Here is a 27,165-nt window from a genome sequence, read left to right on the forward strand (position 1 = left end):
TCGAGTGGCTCCGCTGGACACAGTGGCCCCCTCTGATAAAAGCATCCGGGAGGATCCCGTTTGATTGGGTGTGTGATGCGCTCTGAAGAGGGTTGAAACCAAAGTTAACTTCCCCCTTTGACGGCGCCGCTACCTCCTGCGGTGATGTGTCAACACGCTGCCTCTGAAACACGCTGCGGAGCTTTGTGCGCCGCAGCCGGACCAGCTGGTGTTTAATAACAAGCCGGGGAGGCTCTGCTGGTGGCCATTATTGTCTTTGACACACAGTGACACCAAATTTTAACCAGGGCAGCAAAGTAACGGATTCATCCAGCGGCCACAGTGGCCGATAAGCCTCCGGACTCCCCGACCACTTCAGAATAACAACTGCACATAATAGCTGCTAGTCCACCTTCAGTAACAAGGAGTCACCAGGTACATGTGGCCCTGCTCATTAACAGCATTTGTTTTCTCTCTATTTTCACTAAACCTTCTTATAAAACATCACATTTACTTTTTAAAACTTCTGAACAGTTCAGGAGATTTCTTCTCAAAAGACGTTTTTAATTTACTGAAGCCTCAGGATCAGTTTGCTTGTTGCTTCGTGTTAATACTCCGACATTGATCTAAAGTCTGCAGCTTCAACACGGTGCATCAGGGGCTTTTACTGTAGGAGGTTAGAAGATGTTCGAGGATTCGACAATAACTCAACTCAATATTTATTTATCCACTCCAACGATGTATTGTCGTGAAAAACTAACAAATGAGTTCAGAAGTTTGATTTATAATTTTTTTTATTGGTTTTAAAGATATGCATTGGAAAATATCAACAAAAAACGTAATAAAAAAACAATAATTAGAATAAATAAAATAAAATAAAAATAATACAATTATTGCTAATAACGATAATAGACCCCCCCAAAAAAAATATGAAAAAAGAAAATAATCATAATAATGGCGAATCCCAACGCCCAAATACATCTCCATGTAGTTTGAGTTTTTTTACATGTCTAGTTTTCTTTGATTTAAATCAACATTAAATGCTTTGCACGTAAAATGTTGTATTCTTCGTGATTTATAGGCCTCGTACGACTTTGTAATTAATAACTAACAAATGAAGTTTATTTTTTTATTATTTTTTGTGTTTGTGATCAAATTTTATTGGTTTTAAATATTTGCATTGGAAATTAACAAAAAATATGTAATTCAAACCAAAACATTAATTGAAAAAAGATATTAATTAATTAAAAATAACAATGGCGACTCCCACCTCTCAAATAGATCTCCATGTAGTTTGAGGATTTACGTATGAATAGTTTTGTTGGATATAAATCGTACGAGTGGAACAGCGTTAAATATTTTGCACATCAAATTTTGTATTCTTTATGATTTATAGGGCATCATACCTCAACACGTTGTGAATACCGAACAAAATGTTCATATGGCCATATTGTCGAATTATTTGACACATTTTCAGGTGTTTTTGTTTTGATGGGAAAGTTCCTGATTTAAGACTTCATGTGCAGCTGCTTGTGTTTTAGGTTATTAAACACTGATGCCTCGAAGTAATTTGGCTTATTTGCACTGAAAGTCGGTATCGTATGTTCCTAATGATTCTTTGTGATGTGTTGTTACCAGAAAAACCTTCTGGTTTTTAACCATCGTGCCCTCAGCTGTCTTTCATTGAGAGGTTTTAATCTTGGTTTGTGAAGCAGCAGCGGAAGATTAAGTTTTGGGAGTCCGTCTGTCGGCTGAGAAGTTACTGCTTACTGTTACTGTGTCCTGCTTCAGCCGGCTGGACGTGAGCTGAGTCAAATAGTCGCTGAACTAATTGAAAAGAGGCGGAGAGAGACGTTTAGTTGTTTAGCGCTGTTGTAATCCCCCGCATTAATACAGTGGACGCAGTGCGTTTTAAGGATTTAAAGCGTAATCCTTTATTGGCTTTTGTCCGGTTGCAGACTGGAGGTCTATACACTTTCAGATCATTGTTAATTAAGGAGATTGACAGGTGTCCACTTGTAAGTCTCTTTTGAGTCATCGCTGGCGATGAGGAAAAGAAGACCGGAGTGTTGTGGAGTTATAATTGGAGCCCAACTGGGTGGTCCACTTAAAGTTTGTTGGTGGAGGAGATAATCAAACATGAAAACTGAATGACAAAAACAAAATGATAATGTGCCGCCAGCAGTCGGCCTGCTGGCGGCTAATTGTGCGTTTTCCTACTTTATGCAGCAGAGAGCTGCTGGAATATTTCCTGATTGGCTTCTCTTTAAATTATCAGGTCATAAAACAGATTATTTCAGTATTTTCTTCCATTTTAATGATTTTCATGAGTTCCAATATGCTTAACTTAGTAGTTTTAAACTCTCCTGATATTGGACCTTTGATAAGTATAGATCATCAGATGGTTCAACATGATCGAGGTTCCTTTCACACAAAAGATCTGGAAACCTGCGGTGACATTTTATTTGTATTTGTTTTTCTTTGACTGGGGTCCAGTTTTCCATCTGGAAATCAAACCTAATCTCTAAACAACTTTCAGTGGCACATTTCTGTGTCCCATGATGCTTCTAGATGTTTTTATGTCCTAAGAAGCACATTATGTTGGAAAACTTGGTGTTTCTGCAGTAAACTAATTTGAATAAGAATTTACAGATTTTTAATGTCAGTACTAAAGTCAAATCAGCTGTTTTAGCTTTAAGAGGTCGATTTCCAACACGCAGAACGTCGACGAGAGCAGGACGATAACAAAGAAAACAAGACTTGCGGCCAATCCCTGCTGAAAGCGTTTTGAGAAGCGTCACTCGCGCGTCTCATGGAAAAGATACGCTTTTAAAAGTATCGATCCACACTGACCCACACCTTTTTATGCTTCAAGTCTATTTTTGTCAAGTTTAGTGAAGCGTAATTTGCATAGACAGCTGTTTAAATCACACAAATATCCCGCTGTATATGAGTTTTGAACGTATTAACCATATCTACCGTATATTAATTGATAAAGGCTCCCAGTCTGTCTGTGAGCTCGCTTGTTTCACTACCGGCAGATTCCCCTCACTCCATACTGTGGGCACGGAGATCAAATCAACACATCGGCCTACAAACACTGTTGATTTCTTCCCATGGAGACAACGTCAAAACTACTTTGGTTTAGTACATTTTGGTGAAGGCAGGTTAGCGAGTCATTGTCACAGACGGGAAGAGACGTTCATGAAAGTCGGTGTGGATTGGATAACGACGCTTTTGCGCCGCTCCCGTCTCGCTCTCATCTCGCTCTCGTCGGGCATCCCCAGTGAGAGTCTACAGTCATGCTAGCAGCTCTGTGACGCTGTCCAAGCCCTCCAGGAAGAGCGCCAAACTTTGAAACAAAATTTTCATCGTGGTCAAACGGCGGTTATACAACTTCCGTGTCCGTCACGTGATGCCATCGGGCCCAAAAAGACTTTTTTTCCCATAGACTTCCATTTGGAAAGAGACGTCTGTAACTCAGCGCATCATTTATTTTTAAGTGAATCAACTCCCCAGTACGAACACTCTAATAGCCCTTATTTAAATCATTAGGTAATAAAAGTTGTAAAACGCACTAATAGCTGAATCCAGAGTTATTTCCCTTCCTCCGTTCATGTGAATGAGACCGAGGCTGGAGTGAGGGCTTGGAGGCGGGGTTAAAGGAAACGCTACTCTGGAAGATCCGGGCAACTTTATACTGAGAAATCAAGCTTTGTTTTTGCTTCATGCGCCGTTGAGTAACTTTCATAGGAATGAACGGATCCCCGCCTCCAACGCTGGATCCAGTTCTCTTAGATACATCCATGGGCTGTACTTTGACACAGCGGTGCTTTGAGCTTAATGCTAACATGCTCACATGTTGATGTTTAGCAGGTGTAATGTTAGTTTAGCATCGTTAGCTGCTGCCTCTGTCCACAGCAGTACATTACTTTACTCCTGTCTGAAACTCCATCTACTGTAATAAAACACTGACTATGGAGAAGTACCTCATTCAACCACACTGAGAAACATCCAAACTATCCCTTTAATTAACATTTTCTATAGCAGATTTTCTGGAAATTAACTATTATACATTTTTGAATTTGATAAGAAACCTGACTACGGAGCGTATATTCACATTTGAGAAGCTGTAAACAGAATATTTGCTTAAAATAAAATTTCTGCGATCGACTGACCGATTTACTGTATTTCTTTCGACTATAAACAGATAAATGGATAATTAGCTGTAAGATTATTGTGATATTAATATTCCTGATAATATCTACACTTCGGTATCGACTTCTGCGAACTCGTATCTGTCTAATTTTTACGCCGACTCCTTGTTAGTGAATGTGAGCGTCCGGGTCCTTTTCATGGCACCCTTCACCCACCCTGAGCCGAGCCACTCAGCCGGCCTGCCCCTATAAACAAACAAGTCCGCGGCTCGCAGCTGGTCATCGCCTTGGCAACGGTGAATCTGGAAGAAGCCGTGAGCTCCTTTTTTTTTTTTTTTTTTTAAGTGTGTCTTTGTGAAGGGCTTGCAGCGATGGAACCAGGGTACTTGAGGCGTCCACAATGCTGCCGGCTGAATGCTTATTTCATTTTCTGAACAAAAAATGCAAATGTGGCGCTCCCCGCTCTCCCCTCGCCTCCCCCTTCCACCCCGACAGAGCCGCCGCGATTCGACGTTTGAAAGAGCTTAATTTTATCATGACAACTGATTCGTTCTGTATCCATGACAGAAATGAAATAGTTGGTATTCTTTTAATCTTCAAGGTTAACTTGAATTGGGTTAATTAGGATCCATGTTCAAGTTTTGGCTTCTAAACGATGAAACTGGAGGATTTTTCTCCGGTTTCACCGCAGTTTAACTCTGAAAAGTCGACTCAGATGATGTGAATGTGAAGTATTAATTAATCGTGGTTAATTGCAAATTAATGACACATTTTTTATCTGTTCAAAATGTACCTTAAAGGGAGATTTATCAAGTATTTAATACTCTTATCAACATGGGAGCGGAGAAATATGCTGCTTTGTGCAAATGTATGTATATATTTATTTATTGGAAATCAGTTAACAACACAACACAACGACACATATTGTCCAGAAACCCTGAAAGTTTGGTGGAAGAAGAAACGAATCTGTTTTTAAAGACAACTTCAATGTTTCTCAACACAAACACACGACATGTCTGGAAAGTATAACAATACTGTTGGATTATTAGTGTATGAGGGTTAGTTTTCAATGTTTGCTTGACACGTTTACAAGCTACAGTTCCCATGAGCCTCAGCAGCCAGGAGAGAAAGCCGTGTGAACCAACTAGGGATGTCAATCAATTCAAATATTTACTAGCAATTAATCACGGTTGTCCATGGCATGTTTTTTATCAGTTCAAAAGGAGATTTGTCAAGTATATAAAACTCTTTATCAACATGGGAGTGGGCAAATATGCTGCTTTATGCAAATGTATGTATATATTTATTATTGTAAATCAATTAACAACACAAATCAATAACAGATATTGATCCAGAAACCCTCACAGGTACTGCATTTAGCATAAAACAATATGCTCACATCATAACATGGCAAACTGCAGCCCAACAGGCAACAACAGCTGTCAGTGTGTCAGTGTGCTGACTTGACTATGACTTGCCCCAAACTGCATGTGATGATCATAAAGTGGGCATGTCTGTAAAGGGGAGACTCGTGGGTACCCATAGAACCCATTTACATTCACTGATCTGGAGGTCAGAGGTCAAGGGACCCCTTTGAAAATGGCCATGACAGTTTTTCCTCGCTAAAATTGAGCGTAATAATGCAGCATCATTTAGCCTCCATCACGACTAGCTAGCATGACATGGTTGGTACTGATGGATTCATCAGATTCACTAGTTTCATATGATACCTGCAGCTTTACTCTAGCTTTAAAGAGATTTGCATTAACGCGTTATTAGCGCGTTAACTTTGCCAGCCCTGATTCAAAGTGAATCGCATGTTAAAGCTCCGTATCGCTGGTTCCATACTGTATTAAAAGGACAACTTGTCCTCGGGCCTTTTCCTCTCAGCTTCTTCCAAAAACTTCAAACTTAGCTCAGCAGAACCACTTGTGAACATGTCGTCTTTTGTTCTCCGCAGATTCCAGGCAGAACAGTTTGCTGGGAGCGCCTCCCACCTCCTACCAGCAGCCCCAGTATCCGAGGTGAGTCGGCCAGTTTGGCTGCGTTTTTTTTCTTATAAATCTGTTTTTCTGGTTTGTCGTTGGAAGTTCACGGTGAGCGTGCTGGCATTTCCCTCTTCGCTTCAACTCTTCCTGATTCAGAAATAAAAGGGGAAGACTTTAGTTTTCATTCTTTAACTCTAAAATAGGATTTAGTCTTTGTTGCATTGTCAGCCAAGGCCTTCATCGACCGCTCCATAGAAAGTTGGGCCTTTTTTTTTTTAAATGTTATTTTGCAGTAAGTTTCCACATCTTTTTTTCCCTCAAACTTCCCTCTGTATGTGACACATTAAACATGTCAAGGCCCTGGTTTGTTCTTATTGTCTGCCTTCCTCCGTCGCTGCTGCTGCTGAATTAAGATTTCTCCCCGTCGCTCCAAAACAAATTTCTCTCGAGGAGGTTTGTGCAACTTAATGAGGCATCACTAATGCTGTTGGAGGCTGCGTCGCTCCCCTGCGCCGCCTCCACCGCCGCTGCACAGTCCAGCTATTGATTCTGGCTCCAGACCCTCTCACAAGTCCTAATCAGGTTCTCTAGTTCAACTTTTCAGGCCCATTGTGGCTCGGTGTCACCTCGGGTCAGTAGTTATTAGCGGCGACTGAAAACAGTTTCTTTAACTACTCAGGACCGGACCAAATGAAATGCAGCAGGAACTTGGAGGAGAGGGGATTACCGGTTAAGTCCAGCGCCGGCCAGAGTGTGACATGGTTCAGTAATGAGGGATGGGGGCTGCCGCTCTTAGTTCCCTCTCTCGTCAAGAGACTTTTAATATCACTGTTGCATTGACACATTGTCCAGCGGCGGTTTTTGGAGGGCCGTGGCGTGCCGACTCTACACTCAGTCCCACGGACGCCTCCCTCCGTCTCGGGGATGAGGGCGATCCGAGCCATATGGGAATATGGTTCATTTCATACTCGCTGCTTTCATGTGCGTCTTTGCTAAGTCATCTGAGAGGAGAGGCTGTTTTATCTCTTCGAGAGCCCGACCCCTCGGTAAACGCCAGGCGACGGGGATGTTAGGAGGTCACTTCAAAGCAGAGTCAAAGGCCGCCTCGCTGTTTAGGATCAGAAGGTTCCAGCATCGTATCTGTTGGCTGGACGTTCCCCCGTAACATGATTACTTCTAAACTTCCTAAGAAGTAAAATCAGACTCCTTATTGTTGAAAAGAAGAGGACAAATATGAAGAATCAAGTTGGGAAAGTTGGCATTAAATGTGTGATAGAGCTGCAACGACTATTCCGATTATAAATGAATCGGTTTGAGTCATTTTTTAAGAAAGGAAACAAGTCCAAATTCTCTGATTGCAGCTTCTCAAATGTGAATATTTTCTGGTTTCGTTCCTCCTCTATGACAATAAACTGAATATCTTTGAGTTTTCGACAAAACAAGACATTTGAGGACGTCATCTTGGGCTCTGAGAAACACTGATTGACATTTTTTATCATTTTATAGACTAAACAACTAACCGATTAATCAAGAACATATCCACAATGGAAATAATCATGAAATGCAGCCCTAATGTCTGATCTTCTCTAACATTTCCTGATCTGAATCAAAACTTTGCTCAGTTTAATCTGTATTCTGTTTGTTTATTTAGGTTATTTTTAGAGCTACAACTCACGATTATTATTTTATTAATAAATCTGCAGAAGAAACTAGAGCTGCAACTAACCATTATTTCCATTGTTGATTAATATTTACTCGATTAATCAATTAGTTGTTCGGTCTATAAAATGTCAGAAAATGGAGAAAAATTACGATCATATCTATCGATATTGCGATTTTTGTTAATTTTTTAAACACTAGACCATGGGAACAAGTTGAATCATACACACCTGGAGACTTTTACTTTGGAAAATATCTAAATTGCTACATTAAAAAGATGTCCTGAAGTCAAATATATCAGTCATTGTCAGGAATTATTTATAATCAATGTTATATAATTTCCCTCACAGATTAGTGGTGTTTTCTTTTTAATTTATAAGAGACATGTAATGTTTTATACTTCTGGTGAATATAATCCATCAATCTTATTTCCACAGATGTATTTAGTATCTACAGTTCCCTTTGTTAACACCTTATTTTGAAAAGCTGATGTAGTCCCACGTGTCTACTTCCTGTAACTTCTCCAAGGTGGTCTCTAGCTCTCCCGTCAGCTCCGTTCTCTTTATCCATCCATGGTCAGCTCCATCGGGGCCGTTTCAATGCAGAGAACACAAATGTCAGTATCTGGGTGCTCTACAGTCGTAGCGTCGGCCCATTTGACCACGGAGACGAGAGCAACGGCCGGCTCGTCCTCCACGTTACCTCCATACCATAACGTTACCTCCATACCATAACGTTACCTCCATACCATAACGTTACCTCCATACCATAACGTTACCTCCATACCATAACGTTACCACCATACCATAACGTTACCACCATACCATAACGTTACCTCCATACCATAACGTTACCTCCATACCATAACGTTACCTCCATACCATAACGTTACCTCCATACCATAACGTTACCTCCATACCATAACGTTACCACCATACCATAACGTTACCTCCATACCATAACGTTACCTCCATACCATAACGTTACCTCCATACCATAACGTTACCTCCATACCATAACGTTACCTCCATACCATAACGTTACCACCATACCATAACGTTACCTCCATACCATAGCGTTTCCTGTCCGTGACAGAGTTAGCATGCAGCTTTAGCTCTGCTCTGTGTAGCTCTGCTTTTCCTGTCAATGTGTGAAACCCAAAGTGTTTCCATCCTTTACTGGATGTGTAGTGTTTACCACGCTGGATTTAACATGGGAGGGTGCAGGTCGTATCCACGCTGACCCTCCAACGTTTTAGACTCTCTGAGGTTTGTTTTGGTTGACGGATACGGAAAGGATATGACGTCACGTTACTCAGACTACCACAATAAAAGCGGTAACTTCCTTCTACCTCCACATAGACTCAGATGAAGCAAATATATCGATTCTGGCTTTAAAACATCTATTTAGAAATCGTTTTTGAAAAAATGGCGATACATAGTGATACATTTTTTTCCCAGTCCTACTATTTTGTGCTTTCTGACCAAAGAGACCACAGAGTGTTTTAACTGCATTAACAGATTCAGAGATGTTTGAATTTCCGCTGCAGGTACCTCTTCTTCTTTTTCTTCTTCTTCCTCCAAGGTCTTTATATCCACTTCAGACAGAAACAACTCTTATAATCTGTGTATTGATGAGTGTACTCAGACAGGTTTGCTGTGTTGGTGTCTCCAGGCAGCAGCAGCAGCAACAGCAACAGCAACAGCAGTACGGGGGCAGAGGAGGTCACGGTTGGGATCGGGCCACGCAGTCGCAGCCGTCAGCGTACCAGCAGAACATGAGCCGCGGGGCGGGAGCAGGAGCAGGAGCAGGAGCAGGAGCAGGAGGGGCGGCGGCGGCGACGGGCGGCAGCTACCAGCAGCGCTACGATAACCGCAGAGATGACTGGCAAGATCGCCGGGACGATCGCCGGGACAACCGGGGACAGCAGCATCAGGTAAAGCACTTTAAATGCTGACGAGCTGTGGGCGGAGCTCTAGTTTCATTATTATTAAAAAACTTATATTTCCCTTCATCATTTTAATAAAAGTTGTAAAGAGCTGAAATCTGATTGGCTGCTGATGCTGAACCAGTCCTCCCAGTTAACTCAGCTGGTTTTGAAATGAATGGAACGCGATTGTGTCATTCGTTAGTGTGAATTTTTGTTCGTAATCTTAACTTTTAATTCAGTTTTTATTCGGCGTTTATTCTCTGAAAGAGCGTCGGCTCATTAAGATCATTAAGACGTTGATGTAAAGTTGGTTTTAAACTTTTTTTTTTATAAGTCATATTTTTTTACGCCAAATATTATTTTTGTTACTTATTTATCTGTCCTTTATCTTTTGGATCAATCAGTTAATTGTTTAGTCTAATAAAAATATACTCCGTTTACAACAATCATGTAAAACAGAGAAGAACATCGAATATTAGAAAATTGTTGACGATTAACTTTGTCAATCGAGTAATTGATTAATCGACTAATTGTTTCTGCTCCATTATCCATTAAGGGTTTGTTTCTAGATGATATTTTCTTAAATCTGAACAAATTTTGACTTTTCCAGATGTTTCAAAAAAACATTTCACTTTAATGAGACACTAAAACTAAAACTCAGTAAAACATCTTAAACTGAACATTTTCAATCAACACATGCAGACTGTCTTCTGATTGGTCAACACATTAGTCGACTAATTGGTTGTTTTGGTCTTAGTCGACTTAGATTTCTTTAGTCGATTAGTCGACTAAGATTTCTCTAGTCAATTAGTCGTTTTTTACGCTGTTTCCATGCTGACGATGTATTTCTAAGAAACGTGTGAGCTCATCTCTGGTAAACTCCAGATTTAAAGTGGTGCTTTGTGTGATTCTTTGTGGAGAAACTCAGTTTCACAGATCTGTCAATTAAATCAACCAATCGATTAGTCGACAAAATCATATAAGTGTTAGTCGACTAAGAATTTCTTTGGTTTAGGACAACAACAAAAAAACCGTAGTCCCACGAACCCAGATAGCAGATGTAGTGTGATAAGAAACTGTCTTTATCTCAGAAACTACAAGGAGCACAATCAATCAAGTATTTGGTATCTATGAACTCATAACAAGTTGAATATCAAATATATGTCCATATTTACAGTGTAAAAAAATAATTTCATATGGAAAACATTTAATAAACACAATGTTAGCATTTTTCACCTTTTTTCAAAAACCCCGACTTTAACTATCAATAAAAGTGTGATTTTTCATGTGATGCAAAAATGTGAAAGTTGTCCTGTGGATACTTCTCCAGACTCTGTCCGTACCAGATTTAAACTTTTCGCCAATCAGAACATATGTTTCTCCTCATCAGACTAAATATTCTGTTGTCTTTGGGCACAAATGGGTTAATGTGGAATATTTCTCCATCAGAAAGTTGCTCCAGAGATGTTTTTAAAAGTTGTAATTTCTGTTAATTGACCCTTTTAATTAAAACGTTGCTCCAATGGACAAAATAAAACATTTTCAAATATGTAGCTAAATTTGATAAAAGTTTTAATTCCTGAAAGGTTGTTTTGTTTTTTCATGTTCTTGTTTTCTTCTCGGTTTTATTTAATTTTTTTATTAGTTTTATTTTTTTTATTGTATTTTTCATTTCTTTTCATTTTTATTTGTTTTTTGTTTTATTTTTTATTTTTATATTTTTTTCCAACATGAAAACTTTTTATTTTTTTATTTTGTGTATTTGAAAGATGAAATCTTAAAACTATTTTAATATTTGATCCATGTAAAGGAAATGTGACGTTTCCAGCAAAAAAGGAGAAAAACTAGATTTTAAAAAACAGTCAAATCACTGTTACAGATAAATAAAATTAATTAAATTACATTTATATTTTTATTATTTTGAGGTTATATGTCTGTAATCATCGTATCAGTTTTATTATTTAAAATGAGTCATTTATTTAACTTGTATTAACTATATAATGTGTGTCTGTGTGTTTCAGAGCTACAGCACCGGCCGCGGTTACCCTCCTCCTCCTCCATCCAGGAGATACGACTGGAACTAAACTCAAAGTAACGTTGGACTTTGGGACTTTCAGGGCGGGCGACTATTTGTAGGGGAGACATGTCATCTTTCTTTTTTTTGTTTTTAATTTTATTGTCTTCTTGTACAATTAAATGGGTTGTTTTTTTCCTTTTTATTCTACTTACAAAGAAAAAGGTGTATTATGTAACTTGTGATTTTTAAGACAAAGAGCCTGTAAAACTTGTAAAATACAAGTGTGTGTCAATGAGGACAAAATGTCCCGCTGTGTTTATTTTTGAGACGAATCTCTCCAACGTGGTTCATGTGTTTAGAAAAAGTAACAAAAACGTGAAATAAAAGAATTACAGTGATGTTGGGATTATATTTGTCTGAAAGGAATTATATAGAAAGGACTTTTGTTTTTTATTCATTCTTAAATTTTACTTAAATTAAACTGAAAAAACACTTTATTTAATAATATTTACACAATATTTAATAAAACTCCCGCTAGAATAAAGATTATTTTAACAAAATGAAAAGTGATATTTTTAGATTTATCTGAAGTATTTTCTGGTGAATATTCCGGTTTATTTAAGCGTCGCAGTGACAGTTTTATATCCACACCTGGTGTTTATACCGTGAGTTCACCACATGTCATTTCTCCAAATACCATTTTTAAAAACTGAAGAAATTTTCACTTCAGACTCCACAAAAAAAAAAAACATTGAAATGTCCAAATTGAAAATATCATTTTTATTCAATACTGGAAACAAATTGTGACAAAAGAATATTTACTGATTTATTTACTTCCAATGAAAATATTTCTCAATTCGTTTAATTCCGAACCGAGAATGTGCTGTATCCCTCCTCTATAGCCTCTATTGCTTCACTTTGTATTCACTTTATATATAAACCTGCAATAATTTAATATGTGGTGTGAATGAATGGGAAGCACATCAGTGAACGTGCCTCGTCCTGATGTGATGCTTTTACACAGCAGCAACAGTCACATAAAAAACGACTGAACAAATATTGTTTTAAAAGAGGAAGAAAATCAGAACATTCAGACCAGTCAAGGCTCTAATAATATACAGTTTATTTTTGCACCTTATTGCTCAAAACCACTGAGTGTCTCTTGAGTCCCTGTGTGCGCAAAGGAACCAGAACTTTACGCACAGAAAGAAAGAAAGAAAGAAAGAAAAAAAAAAAAGTCTGGTGCTAGTTTTTTGTCCTCCAGCCGGTTCTCCCAAAAAATCCAACCCGGGAATGAGGCCCCACAGGCCGGCTGCCGTCTGCCGTCTGTCCTCCTCCCGGTGTCCCTACCACGTCCTCCCGGTGTCCCTACCACGTCCTCCCGTACAGTAAACTGGAGCCCATCATGCTGTTTGTGTACTCGATTAGAGCCGCGTCCGTCTGGGTCAGGTTGATCTGACCGTGCAGTCCCATCGGAGGACTCGGGGACAAATCGTCCAGCTCCTCCGTGGAGGACAGATGGTTCACCTGGTTCACCTGCTGGTTCACCTGGTTCACCTGCTGGTTCACCCGGGTCACCTGGTTCAACTGCTGCACCTGGTTCACCTGCTGGTTCTGCTGGTTCTGCTGGTTCACCTGGTTCACCTGGTTCACCTGCTGCACCTGCTGCACCTGCTGCACCTGCTGCACCTGGTTCACCTGCTGCTGCTGCATGCCCTTACCGTTCTTGGAGAGGACCGGGGACACGGAGGAGGAGCGGTGGGTCGTGGTGCACAGACCTCCACTTCCTCCTCCTCCACCTCCAGTACCTCCACCTCCACCTCCAGCACCTCCACCTGTCCCATCCTGCTGCAGCGGCTGCCCCACCTTGTCCTTGGTCTGCCTTTTGAGCTTGTATCGGTGGTTCTGGAACCAGATCTTGACCTGGTTGGGGCTGAGGTGGATGAGGCCGGCCAGGTGTTCTCTCTCCGGAGCGGACAGGTACTTCTGCTGCTTGAAGCGCCGCTCGAGCTCGTACACCTGAGCCTGCGAGAAGAGCACGCGCCGCTTCCTCCTCGGCGCCGAGTGCAGCGTCACCATGGAGACCATGGAGGACTTGGAGCTGGAGTCCATCCCGGCCAGGCTGCTCATCATCCCGGACACGTTCATCCCGTTCATCCCGCCGGACGGGCCCATGAATCTGGAGACTTAGACAACAAATAATCAACGTTTGGATTTAAAAGAAAAAAACAATCTCGCTGCTGAATTAAAACCAAGAAAATAATTAAATCACATACATAATTTATCAAACATTGATGCATTTTATGGCTTGTTAAAAACACTCAAACTAATTAAATTAATTACTACTAATAAATTACTATTTATTGTTTTTTTGTTCATTTTGAAACAACACAACAAACATTCACAAACGTCCCCAATAATAACATTCTCGGTACAAAGAAACTTAAAATATTAATATAAAATAAGCCAGTACAGAAACAGGAAAAACATATATACAAAAAATAGATATATAAGTAAAAAGAATATACAAATTACTAAATTACTAATAAAAAACTATTTAATTTAAAAGTTAAATAAGCAGAAAAGTTCAGTGGAAAACAAGTAAACATCTTGCTATTATTTATATAAACTTATAATTACATTTAGGATTAAATCCCGTCATCAAAGCACAAATATGAGATATTCTTTATTATAGCAGACCTATAAATGTATATTTAAAGCAATTAAAGTCACTATGGAAGACCATAAACACTTATAAGTCACTATATGTTAATTAAAAATTATATTAAGTTATTAAATCCACAGATAATTATCAACTTGGAAAATTAAAGCATTTCAAAGTCACTAAAGTGAATTCTGAGGCCTGTTTGAGGTCCTAATAGAGGGAGATAATAGTAGAGATCTAGGTGCCTTAAAATATACAATAAAAAGTCATTTTAATCTTTATAGCTCATTTTTTATATTGTATATTGGTAGAAATTATTTTTTTTTAATTCTTATTTTATTCTAAGGTTTTTAATCGATTCTTTTGTTATTATACTGTTTAACTTGCACCAACAAAACCAAAGCAAATTCTTAGTGTATATGTCTCACACCTGAATATAAACACCATTCTGATTCTGAGAGAATAATAGAAATTTAGGTGCCTTAAAATATAGAATAAAAAGTCACTTTAATCTTAATGTCTTAAATTCAGACACATTTTTGGAACATTTCACAGTTTTTCCATCGTGCGTAAAAGCACCACATTTTCTCCTTTTTACAACTTCTCCGATTTAAAACTTTGAATTGAAGTTAAAAGTCTATATGATGATTAAAAATTATATTAAGTTATTATGAAATCCACAGATAATTAAAAAACAAACTGTCAACTTTGAAAATTAAAGCATTTCAAAGTCACTAAAGTGAGTGTGAGGCCTGTTTGACGTCCTAATGGAGGGAGAGAATAGTAGAAATTTAGGTGCCATAAAATATACAATAAAAAGTCATTTTAATCTTTTTATTTTTGTTTGTAGCTTATTTGTATATTGGTAGAAATTCAGTTTTTTTATTCTTATCTCATTCTAACGTTTTTATCTATTCTTTGTTATTATACTGCTTATTTGCACCAACATAACCAAAGCAGATTCCTAGTCTTAACCTCTTACACCTGAAAATAAACACCATTCTGATTCTGTGCTCTTAAATTCAGACACATTTTTGGAACATTTCACAGTTTTTCCATCGTGCGTAAAAGACCAAATATGAGATATTCTTTATTATAACAAACCTATAAATGTATATTTAAATCAATTAAAGTCACTATTGAAGATAGATCATAAACAACTTGTGGTCACTATATATGATGATTAGACATTATATTAAGTTATTATTAAATCCACAGATAATTTCAAAATATATATTTAAACTTGGAAAATTAAAGCATTTCAGGCCTGTTTGAGGTCCTAATAGAGGGAGATAATAGTAGAAATTTAGGTGCCATAAAATATACAATAAAAAGTCATTTTAATCTAAATGTGTGATCTTAAATTCAGACACATCTTTGGAGGAGTTCACCGTTTTTCCATCGTGCGTAAAAGCGTCACATTTTCTCCTTTTCACAACTTTGAATTGAAGTTTCAAGTCTATATGATGATTAAAAATTATATTAAGTTATTATTAAATCCACAGATAATTTAACCATAAACTTTGAAAATTAACGCATTTCAAAGTCACTAGACAGTTTTGGAGGATTTCACAGTTTTTTCCATCGTGCGTATTTTTTTATTCTTATTTTATTCTAACGTTTTATCTATTCTTTTGTTATTATACTGTTTAACTTGCACCAACAAAACCAAAGCAAATTCCTAGTCTATACCTCTCACACCTGGCAATAAACACCATTCTGATTCTGATTCTGATGTCTGCTCTTAAATTCGGACACATTTTTGGAGGATTTCACAGTTCTTCCATCGTGCGTAAAAGCGCCACATTTTCTCTTTTTTTACAACTTATAATTGAAGTGTAAAGTCTTACTGGTCTGGTATCTGGGCTCCGGGTCTCTGTACCAGGCTCCTCCGGTCCTCACCGTCTCCTGGTAGGACGGAAGATCTCCCACGGTCCCGATGCCGCCGCTGCAGAACCCTCCTGCGGACCCGGAGAACTGTGGCACCCCGTGGTGATGTGGAACCACATGGTGGTAGGCGGCTGCTGCTGAGGCTGAGGAAGAGGAGGAGGATGAGGATGAAGAGGAGGAGGACAGGTGGTGATGGTGATGGTGGTGGTGGTGGTGATGGAGATGAGGCTCCTGGTGGTGCTGATGGTGCTGGTGCGTACCGGGCTGCTGGGAGACCTGCTGCTGCCGGTACCCGGGATCCATCCCTCCGAACCTCCGGTAGCTGTCCTCCATCGGGCTCAGAATGTCGGTGACTGAGAAGGGGGTGGAGTGCTTTGGGCTGAAGGACATGGTGCTCTGGTTCTGCTTCTGGATGTGGTCCGGGTCGGTCCGGTTCTGCCTGCGTCCCCCTCCCTCCCTCCAGTCTGTCTCCCTGAGAGGAGGTCCAGCTGCTCGGCTGCAGGAGGAGACGAGCTGTCCTGGTTATCCAGCTGGACTCAGACTCCTCCGACTCTCAGAGGGCGGAGCGACGCGCACAGCAGACAACAGTTCACATCACAGAGGTAAAATGGTTTGGACCTACTTTCTTCATCTAATGATGATGATGATGATGATGATGATGATGATGAAAAACAAACATCCTGCTATTCAATCTGAGCCAATGACCAGGACCTTTTTGTAGCATCTTTCTCAGAGTACTGCTGATTCCTGACAACCTGTGAACGCAGCACCGCTTCAAGGCTTCAAAGCTTCAAAGCTTCAAGGCTGCAACATTGTAACAAAGTCCATGTTGGAGTGTTGTGTGTTACATTGTAACAACTCCCTGAAGTCCATGTTGGAGTGTTGTGTGTTACATTGTAACAACTTCCTGAAGTCCATGGAGTGTTGTGTGTTACATTGTAACAAAGTCCATGTTGGAGTGTTGTGTGTTACATTGTAACAACTTCCTGAAGTCCATGGAGTGTTGTGTGTTACATTGTAACAACTCCCTGAAGTCCATGGAGTGTTGTGTGTTACATTGTTTGGAGTGTTGTGTGTTACATTGTAACTTTACTGCGACGCCCAGCTCCAGCTCTCTGCTCAGCTACGTGTCTCATTCACCTCTGTGTGTAACTACTAACCTGCTGCATGCTTCCTGCACACAGCTAATGAAGAACAAAGTGTATTTTGTAAATCACATCACACACACACACAGACACAGTATGGGAATGTAAATGTTGGTGGTACTGGAGCACACAGAACAGAGGCAGAGTGAAGGACGCAGCGTTTCAGTCTCTGCTTCCTCTGCAGAGAGCAACATTGTTGCAGCACTTCTGTCGGATATCTCCTCCGTTATTATACAGCAACACCACGGCCGAGCTTCAGACCTGTATGACGAGCTTCACTTATAATACTCACATTACCACATTTATTATCCCATTTAATATGACTTATTATTAACATGTTTTTAATTTTTTAATTTTATTTAGTTTATTTATTTAATTGTATTTAGTTTTAGTTTTATTTTTCAGTTGACATTACAGAGGTGAGTTGAGAAAATGGTTTGGACCTACCTTCTTCATCTGATGATGATGATGATGATGATGTTTGACCCAAACAAGAACGCGGACGCACAAATTCCTCAGACGAGCTTAACTTATAATACTCACATTACCACATGTATTATCCCATTTAATATTACTTATTATTAAAAAAAAATTAATTTTTTAATTTAATTTAGTTTTAGTTTTATTTTTCAGTTCACATTACAGAGGTAAGTGGAGGAAATGCTTTGGACCTACTTTCTTCTTCATCTGATGATGGTGATGATGATGATGATGGTGATGATGATGGTTAATGAGGTTTGACCCAAACAAGAACGCGGACGCACAAATTCCTTTAAAGCCACAGACGAGCTTCTCTTATAATAAAATAAAATATATTTTTGTTGCCTATTTTTTTTTACATTTTGGGAACTTGTATTGTTTGGAGCTGCAGGTTGTTTTATGTTCAAACTGTCCAGAACTTTTCATTGTAATTTTTCGACTTCTCCGTCTGGCTGACCTAACTTCTGTTTTCATTTTTTCATTTTTACGCACGAATGGATGTGAATGAAAGCTGCAGTTCTATTTTCTTACTCGGATATGAACTCACTTCTTTGTTCAGTTTAATTTTCATTTATTGCATTTTTTTTCCTGTAAATAAAACCTCACGTTTTATTTAATTTGATTTAATTCTCCATCAACGAATAGACCTTTAATCACAGTTCTTTTCTGTAATTTAACACAGTTAGAAATTGAACAGTTTCTTGTCTTGAAAATATAAAGTTTCTCTTACTGATTGTGAAGATAAATGTTTTAAAACATTTTTAATTCAACTTTATTATTCAGATTTTCTTTTTCTTCCAATTCCAGTTTTTACTGTGAATTTTTTAGCACACAAATGAGTATTTTATAAAATCTGACAGCCATAAAAGTCACCTGAATATCTTTATAAATAGGCTATTTATTTATTTATTTATCATATAGGCCTGTTTTATAGTTGTAAAACAAAACACTTGACTGTTTAATTTGTGCCACCATTAATCTATTAATGTTTTATTTACTTAACCACATGATACTTAATTAATTTATGATCATTTGTTATAAATGTTCTTATTTATTTTCCTCTCTGTCTAATTCTAACAAATTAATTTAACATTTCGATTTTTTTTAAAAGTTAAACTTTTGAGAATTTCTTGACTTTTGAAAGATTTTAAACTCGAAATTATTTTTTCTTATTATTATTATTATTTATTGATTTATATGAAATGTTTGGGATGAGGCGACAAGTTAGTTGATCCACAGAGAAAAGAAATCTTAAAACTCGTTATATTAATTTATAAGATCTATTAAAAAAATACAGAAAACTGGAGACCAGAACAACCAACGTCTAAAGTAGATTTCCAACGTTTTTTTTACTTTAACTTTTAATTTAATCACTTTAATATTTTGTCAGAATTTTAAAAATATAAAATATTCTGAGTGCATTTCTGCAGATGTTTCCTGCAGGTTACTCTTGAATTAATAACTATATTATATTATATTATATTATATTATATTATATTATATTATATTATATTATATTATATTATATTATATGATAGGATATTATATGATATCCTATCATATAATATCCTATCATATTATATTATATTATATATCATATTATATTATATCATATATCATATCATATTATATTATATTATATTATATTGTATTATATTATATTGTATTATATTATATATCATATTATATCATATCATATCATATTATATTATATGATATTATATGATATTATATATCATATTATATTATATTATATATCATATTATATTATATTATATTATATTATATTATATTGTATTATATTATATTGTATTATATTATATATCATATTATATCATATCATATCATATCATATCATATTATATTATATTATATTATATTATATTATATTATATTATATTATATATCATATTATATTATATTATATTGTATTATATTATATCATAATATATCATAATATATGATATTATATAATGCACCTTTAAAAGGTGTAAACAGTCCGAGCAGCCAATCACCTGCTGACCTGCTGCCTCACGTCACTTCATATGTTCGCTCTTCTCTCTCTCTCTAGTTTTCAGGCTGCGGATTAAAATACGCTTTTATTTCCTCTCCGGTGAACTGAGCAGCTGCAGGAAGCACCGGGACTCACCGGGACCTCAGCAGAGCTTCACCCCGGGATCAGAGCTCCATTCCCGGATCAGAGAGAGGTAACCCACCGGGAGGAACCGGGAGGAACCGGGAACACACCAGAAAGAGAGAGAGAGACTCGCTGCAGCTTCATGGACTCATCATCTTTACAGATGTTTTCTGTTCCAGCTGTTTAATACGAAGTTTGTTATGAGTTTAATCAATTAATTATTATGATATCTGTATAATATTCTATATACAGTATATATAGGGCCTCTGGCGTTTCTGATGTCACTATACAGACTCATTTATATTGTTTAATGACTTTATAGTTACTTAAAATAATAATAAATTAAATAATAATAATAAATAATAATAATTAATTAATTAATTATACTGTAAGTCTATTATTATTATTATTATTATTATTTTTATTTAATTAAATATTATTATAAACTATAAACTCACTATAAACTACCACAGACACATTATACTGTAAGTTTATTATTTTTATGTCTGTCGTAGTTTATAGTGAGTTTATAGTTACTTAAGATAATAATAATAATTATAATAATAATAATAATACATGATTAAATAATAATAATCCCATAGAGACTTACATTACAATGTGTCTGTGGTAGTTTATAATGACTTTATAGTTACTTAAAATAATAATTAATTAAATAATAAGAATAAGAATAATAGATATTTTTAACTCTTATAATTTCTCTTCTGATGTCTCTATAATTTTCCTAAAAAGAGTTCATGTTGCCTCTAAAGTTTCATACAGATTTATAATGTGTCTCTGCTACAGTTTACTGACTTTATGTCGACTTAAAGAAGCTTTTTAAAGATGTTATATAATATTATAATATTCCCATCAGGGACCTCTAATGTGTCTGAGGGAGTTTAAGGGGAGTTTATTACATTTATCTTATAATATCTTAATATAAAGGGACTACATGTACTGTAAAGTTACTTTATGGTCTTTCTTATGTTATCATACAGTTTTATACGCTTCTAATGTCTCTTAATGGTGAATTAATTAAGGCGTTTTAATTCTTATAATATGTTTTATAGCACCATAATACTGACTACATGTTACTAATGTCATCAGAGTATACGGACACACTTAATGAATTTATGGAGACTTAAAGGATGATATGATATTATAAAGTTCCCATAACGACTTATAATGTGTCTATAATCAGTTTAAGGTGAATTAATTCTACTGAGGGGTGTTTTTACTTTCTTAATATGAAATATATGTTATAATATCACTGTGATATTATAATTACACTATATATATATAAGCTTCCACTGAGATCACGTCCTTAGTATTATTTATTTATTTATTGTGGATTTGAAGGTTTTATCAACATGGGAGAGTTTATATTGTTCAAGTTAACAAACTATTTTATTATTATTATTTTATTTTCTAAGCTGATTCCAGCAGTTTTAGACTACTTTTAGCTACTTTAAGGCCAACAAAATAATAAATAAATGACTTTTTATTCCTTTGTGATAGAAAATGCAGTTTACAGAAACTACAGTTGACTGAATAAAGAAAAAAAAATCCCAATAATTAACAGAAAATGGAGATATTGTTTTATTCTTACTCTGTAATAATAAAGTCTTTTTTCAGACTTCATCAGACTCAGTTGTTGGTTACTTAGATGTCTTTATTCTGCTTTATTAAAGTCTATATTTAATGTATTTAAACTCTGAACGAACCTCCACCTGTTTCCCTCCTGCAGAAATCTAATGTGAGAGAGAATCTGTGTGAATAAGCAGCAGAGTGGGCAGAAAGAACAGAAACATTCACGTCTTTCTTCCTTTAAAAGGCTCCATCCTCTCATTTAACTCCTCTGTGAAGGTCATTGAAGGTCAGTGAAGGTCAGTGAACCTTCGTCTTCTCATCTATCAGAGAAAAATCTTCTTGTAAGTCAGAGAAGAAAATCTTTTTCAGCTCTGAGAGACGTCGTCCTCGACCTCCGGCTGCTCTCTGAATAACATGCTTTAATTATAATATTAATATTAATAATAAAGAGACTTGATTAAATCCCTCTGTGGTTAAGTGAGTTTATTTGCAGCAAGAAAAAAAGACTGAACTGCTTCATGTTTACTTCTAAAAAAAGAGGATTTTATGATTTAATTTGAATATTTCAGTTTCAAAATAATCAAAATAAAACTAACTGATTTAACTTTATTTAAAATCCCTCCAGTGAAACACAAATAATTCACAGAGAAACTGAGTTTTAAGAGTTTGTTTTCTTGTGATAAAATGTATTTATTTATTTATTTATTTATTTATTTATTTATTTATCTATTTATCTATTTATCTATTTATTTATTTATTTATTTATTTATTTATTTATCTATTTATTTATTTATTTATTTTAGAATAAAACTTAAATCCTAGTTTTCAAGCTGATCTGTCAAAACCTCAAATGTTTTTATACAACTGTTGAATTTTATTTTATTAAAAATTACTTTTTTTTGCTCTTGTAAACCTCAAACATGAGTTAAAGTTATCACTATGTGATGTGGAATAATACTTAAATATGATAAATATGGAAACAAGGCTGTGAGATATCGAGATATTAATGTTGTATCTGTGAGAGAATAATCTGTTTAAAAGTGACCTTTAGTTCATGTTTAATGGTTAAATCTAACTTTAAGTGTATTTCTACAAACTTAAGTGACGATTTAAGGAAGTTTGAAAATTTTCTTTAAAAATAATAAAAAGTAAAAAAACATGTTTACATTTAAGTTCATCTCCTCCAGTGATAAAATATTCATCTTTTTTACCAGCTGAAATCACCGAGGAAGATATTTGTTGGTGATTTAGAAGAAGAAGGTCAAGAAGTGAAATGTTCATTCAGCGCCTGGCAGCAGAGAAACACTTCCGCCATTTTGGACTGAAAGCGACGACCGGACGCCAGTAAAACATCTGCCTACAAAGAGCCGTACAAAAGAAAAACTAATTTATTTCTATTTTATGGTCATATTCTACTGAAATGTCCTGTGTTAAATAATAAAATATTATAAATATAATAAGCGGTTTCAGTCCAAGATGGCGGCTGTAGCTGTTTTGTCTCTTTGATTTATGTGTTTCTAAGATTCTGGGTACTTTCACTTCTTCATGAGTTTTCTGGTCATTTCACCTGTGGCGCCGTCGTGTCTCAGACTGAGGGTGGAGGGTAGAAGAGGAGGAGGAGGAGGAGGAGAAAGAGGAGGAGGAGGAATAGGAATAGGAGGAGGAGGAGGAAGAGGAGGAAGAGGAATAGGAGAGGGAGGAGGAGGAGGAGGAGGAAGAGGACAAGGAGGAGGAGGAATAGGAATAGGAGGAGGAGGAGGAGGAGGAAGAGGAGGAGGAGGAGGAGGTGGTGGTGATGATGATGATGATGATGATGATGAAGATGAAGATGATGATGAAGATGAAGATGATGATGAAGATGAACCCTCTAGCGACCACAACTAGGAACTAAAATGTGTGGACTGGTGAACTTTGTCCCAGTTCTTTGTGTTTAGTTGTTTTAGTCTTAAAGGTGCAGTCTGTGATATATATATATATATATATATATATATATATATATATATATATATATCTCTAACAGCATCTCTCCTCTGCTGGATCCTTCACAGTCTGAACTGTCTTAATAATAATAACTTCAATCCCAAAAGAATTTGTTTGTTTGTTTACACAAAATAACCTTTTATTGTGTCATAAAGAAAAACAAACACTAACACAGTTCACATATTTCCAATTAAAACCAACATTGTGTTTGTCCATAAAATGACAGATTAAAAGCACTAAAGGTTAAATTAAGTTATTTCCCATGACGAGTTATTATCTATCTATTAAGTTTTATTTTACCAAAGCTTAAACCAAAGTCACATTTCACCAAAGTGCTCATAATAATATGTATACTGTATATATAAATATAAATATGTATTAAAGTGATTTTCTTCTACTGACCGTGAGAGGCTGTCTTATTTATTTATGTATTTATTAAATGAAGGTAACATCAGGCTGTCAGGAGAAAAGAACGACTCCATCTTGACCTGGTTGTTACGGCGTGCAGAGACAGAGGTCAGAGGTCACGTGTGGAGAAGTGTCCTTCAGAAATCACTCAGTGAGTCTGTTGGAGGGTCGATGGAGGTCGAGGCGACGTCTCGGCACCACTTAGCTGTTAAAGAAGAAGAAAAACACACATTAAGAAACATGAAGATGTGTGTGTGTGTGTGTGTGTGTGTGTGTGTGTGTGTGTGTGTGTGTGTGAGTGTGTGTGTGTGCGTGTGTCCAGTTTCCTCCCTTTCGACCCTGAAACCACATCAGTGGTGGAATGTAAAGTACAAGTAACTAACTCGGGCGCCACCTTCTGGGGGGACGCTAGTAACCCTCTAAAATAAATAAATAAATAAATAAATAATAAATAATAAATAATAAATAATAAAAATGCCTGTGGGTGCCCTTCCTCATCTTCTGCATTGAGGTAAAAAGCTGATTATTTTTTGTATTTATTTATATATATATAGTTTTCTGAAACGGAAATAGACCAAAATCTCAAAATTGACCAGTGAAAATTAATGTTTTTTTTATTTATTTTTTTACATGTGCAATATTTTTTATTCATTATTTATTTATTATTATGATTATGATTATGATTATGATTATGATTATGATTATGATTATTATTATTATTATTATTATTATTATTGTGTGGTACATGTATGAATGATGTGTGGAGGTTGTGTTTTTAACTTACGGCACCTTACAGGAGTAGCACTCTAGATGTCGTTGTATGGTTTTTAATGATACAATGACAATAAAGGCATTCTATTCTATTCTATTCTATCATTCTATTCTAGTGAGTGAAAAATGATGTTGTTGCCTTAAAGCTGCAGTAGGCAGTTTATATTTTTGGCATTGTTGCGTAAAATAATCCCATAATAACTTTTCAGCATATTGTAATTCAAGTGTTCTGAGAGAAAACTAGACTTCTGCTCCTCCTCATGGCTCTGTTTGTTTCAGGCTTTAGAACATCTAGTCTGTGACGGGAGACCTCCTGCTGTGACAGGTCAAAATCTGTATCTGGTCATGTCCCCTCCAGACCAGCAGGGGGCGGCAAACAGGTAAACCGGTAAACAGGTGTAGTCCTGCACTGACTGTGACATCATGTGACACACTTGAGTGTATGTTCAGGTTTTCAGGTGGAGGAAAGTTCCTGCAGCTCAAACAACATTTCAAGATACAAGAAGAGTCAAACTTCAGATACCAGCTGCTGCAGCTCCTCCTCTTCATCATGACATCATCTTCTTCTTCTTTAGGTGAGTGTTTGTCTACTAAACTAAAACCAACAGTGAAGGTCTGTAATAACTGAGCTTCACTGTTTCCTTCATCACCATCAACACACTGTAGTTCATTCTGACTGAAAATAATCCCCAACTAAAGCTCTATTTCCTGTTTGCTTGATAAAAACTCAGTTACAGAATGTCTTTGTTGAATAAATAAACATACATAAAAATAAGGAGCATTAATTAAAGGTAAAACAAAAACATCAGCTGAATACTGTCATGCTAAAGTAAACTGTTTTAGGATTTAATCATATATCAGATTTTATATTATATGTGATTTGCAGTAAATGAGTTAAAACCTATAAAAACTGGTTTGGTTCTTTAATAAACGTTTTTTCTCCATATACGAAACAATTTATCAGATTTTATCTCTTATTATTCTTTTTTTTTTTTTTTACATTATTTTCCTCTATAATCAGTTTGATTCCATTTTATATTAAATTATTAGTGTGTTGTATAATTGCATTAAGCTAATTAAAAATCTTGTCTCATTTTTTTATTTAATGAAACCAACATTATTTCCCAGGTCTACGTCTGTCTCATACTTTAGTGGAAATACAGAATTTATTTCTCTCTCTTATTCTTTTTGTTATTATTTCTGTAAGTGTCTGTTGGGCTTTTGTATTTTATTTTTATTTATACAAATATTAGTATTTTATTTTTGTCGTCCCTCTCTGTGTAATAGTTTATTTATTTTAGGTTGGTGTAGTTCATATGAACAGTATTTTCTTTTTTATTATTATTTTGAACTGATTTAAAAAATATTTAAATGCAGCCAGCATAATAATAATAATAATAATAATACATAAAATATAAATAAATAATAAAAAAAAAATTAAGAAATAATAAAAATGTAAATTCTGAATTTTCATTGTGTATTATTCATAACTATTTTCTCCTGTTTGTTTGGTAAAAACTACAGTGAGCAGCTGTTTTAGGAAACCTTAAAGAAATGAAACTATATAAATAGTCATATATAATATATACTTTGTAAGAAAATCATGACTCCAGTTTCCAGTTTCAGTCCACAGACACATTTTAATCTGCTGAACAAAGAACAACCTGATTATTATTAAAACAATGTTAATATTATTATTTTATATAATATAATATTATATTATATTATATTATATTATATTATACATTATAATATATTATATTATTATAATATATTATATTATAATATTATATAATATTATATTATATTATCATATTATATTATATTATATTATATTATATTATATTATATTATATGTTAATGAGGGTCCTCACATTATCCAAGTACAAGTGTGTGCGCTGCATGTTTTGATCAAGCTGTTGCTGCCACCTGCTGACTGCAGGATGAAAATATGTTAAATATGTTCAAAATGTATTTAAAAAAAAAGTATAGATAAACCAACCTCAAATAAATAAATTATGAAATAGAGAAGGACAACAAAATATAAAAATAAAATACAAAAGCACAATAGACACAAAAGAATAAGAGATTAAAAATACAAAGAAACTCTGTATTTACACTAGAGACATAGAGCTGGGAAATAGTGTTGGTTTCTTTGAATAAAAAGATATAAAATGAGATAAGAAATTAGCTTAAAGAAATTATACAATACACTAATAATTTACTATAACCTGGAATCAAACTGATTATAGAGGAAAATAGCGTAAAATAAAATAAGAGAATAAAATATCAAATCTCTGCTGATTAATCCTAAAACAGTTTACTGAAGTATGACGGTATGCAGCTGATGTTTTTGTTTCACGTTTAAT

General features: G+C 35.8%; 2 protein-coding genes across 3 annotated transcripts in view; one reads left to right on the top strand and one right to left on the bottom strand.

Annotated features, from left to right (window-relative positions):
- xrn2 (5'-3' exoribonuclease 2) overlaps positions 1-12,128 on the top strand; it is a 45,554-nt gene extending 33,426 nt beyond the window's left edge. The window contains exons 29-31 of one of the 2 annotated variants that reach the window (XM_074616409.1): positions 6,097-6,160; positions 9,458-9,719; positions 11,735-12,128. In XM_074616409.1, the coding sequence (XP_074472510.1) occupies positions 6,097-6,160; positions 9,458-9,719; positions 11,735-11,797 (389 nt within the window). In that variant the 3' untranslated portion in view covers positions 11,798-12,128. Of the gene's footprint in view, positions 1-6,096; positions 6,165-9,457; positions 9,720-11,734 lie in introns of those variants that run through there. The other variant, XM_074616410.1, reaches the window with a different exon arrangement.
- Positions 12,129-13,098: 970 nt separating this feature from the next.
- Positions 13,099-16,907, bottom strand: nkx2.4b (NK2 homeobox 4b). The gene is made up of 2 exons (XM_074616414.1): positions 16,246-16,907; positions 13,099-13,916 (listed from the first exon to the last, which is right to left on the bottom strand). Exons 1-2 carry the CDS (start codon positions 16,673-16,675, stop codon positions 13,099-13,101), a joined length of 1,248 nt encoding a protein of 415 aa, XP_074472515.1. The 5' UTR covers positions 16,676-16,907.
- Between the last annotated feature and the right edge of the window lie 10,258 nt (positions 16,908-27,165).

The sequence above is a fragment of the Sebastes fasciatus genome, chromosome 18 (genome assembly GCF_043250625.1).
Source record: "Sebastes fasciatus isolate fSebFas1 chromosome 18, fSebFas1.pri, whole genome shotgun sequence".
NCBI lineage: Eukaryota > Metazoa > Chordata > Actinopteri > Perciformes > Sebastidae > Sebastes > Sebastes fasciatus.

Bases quoted from the DNA above. Each gene is read 5' to 3' on its own strand.
- nkx2.4b (XM_074616414.1), bottom strand. From the start codon at position 16,675: ATGTCCTTCAGCCCAAAGCACTCCACCCCCTTCTCAGTCACCGACATT. The intron at 13,917-16,245 runs GTAAGACTTTAC...TTGTTGTCTAAG, and splicing joins GGAGCCCAGATACCAGACCA to TCTCCAGATTCATGGGCCCG.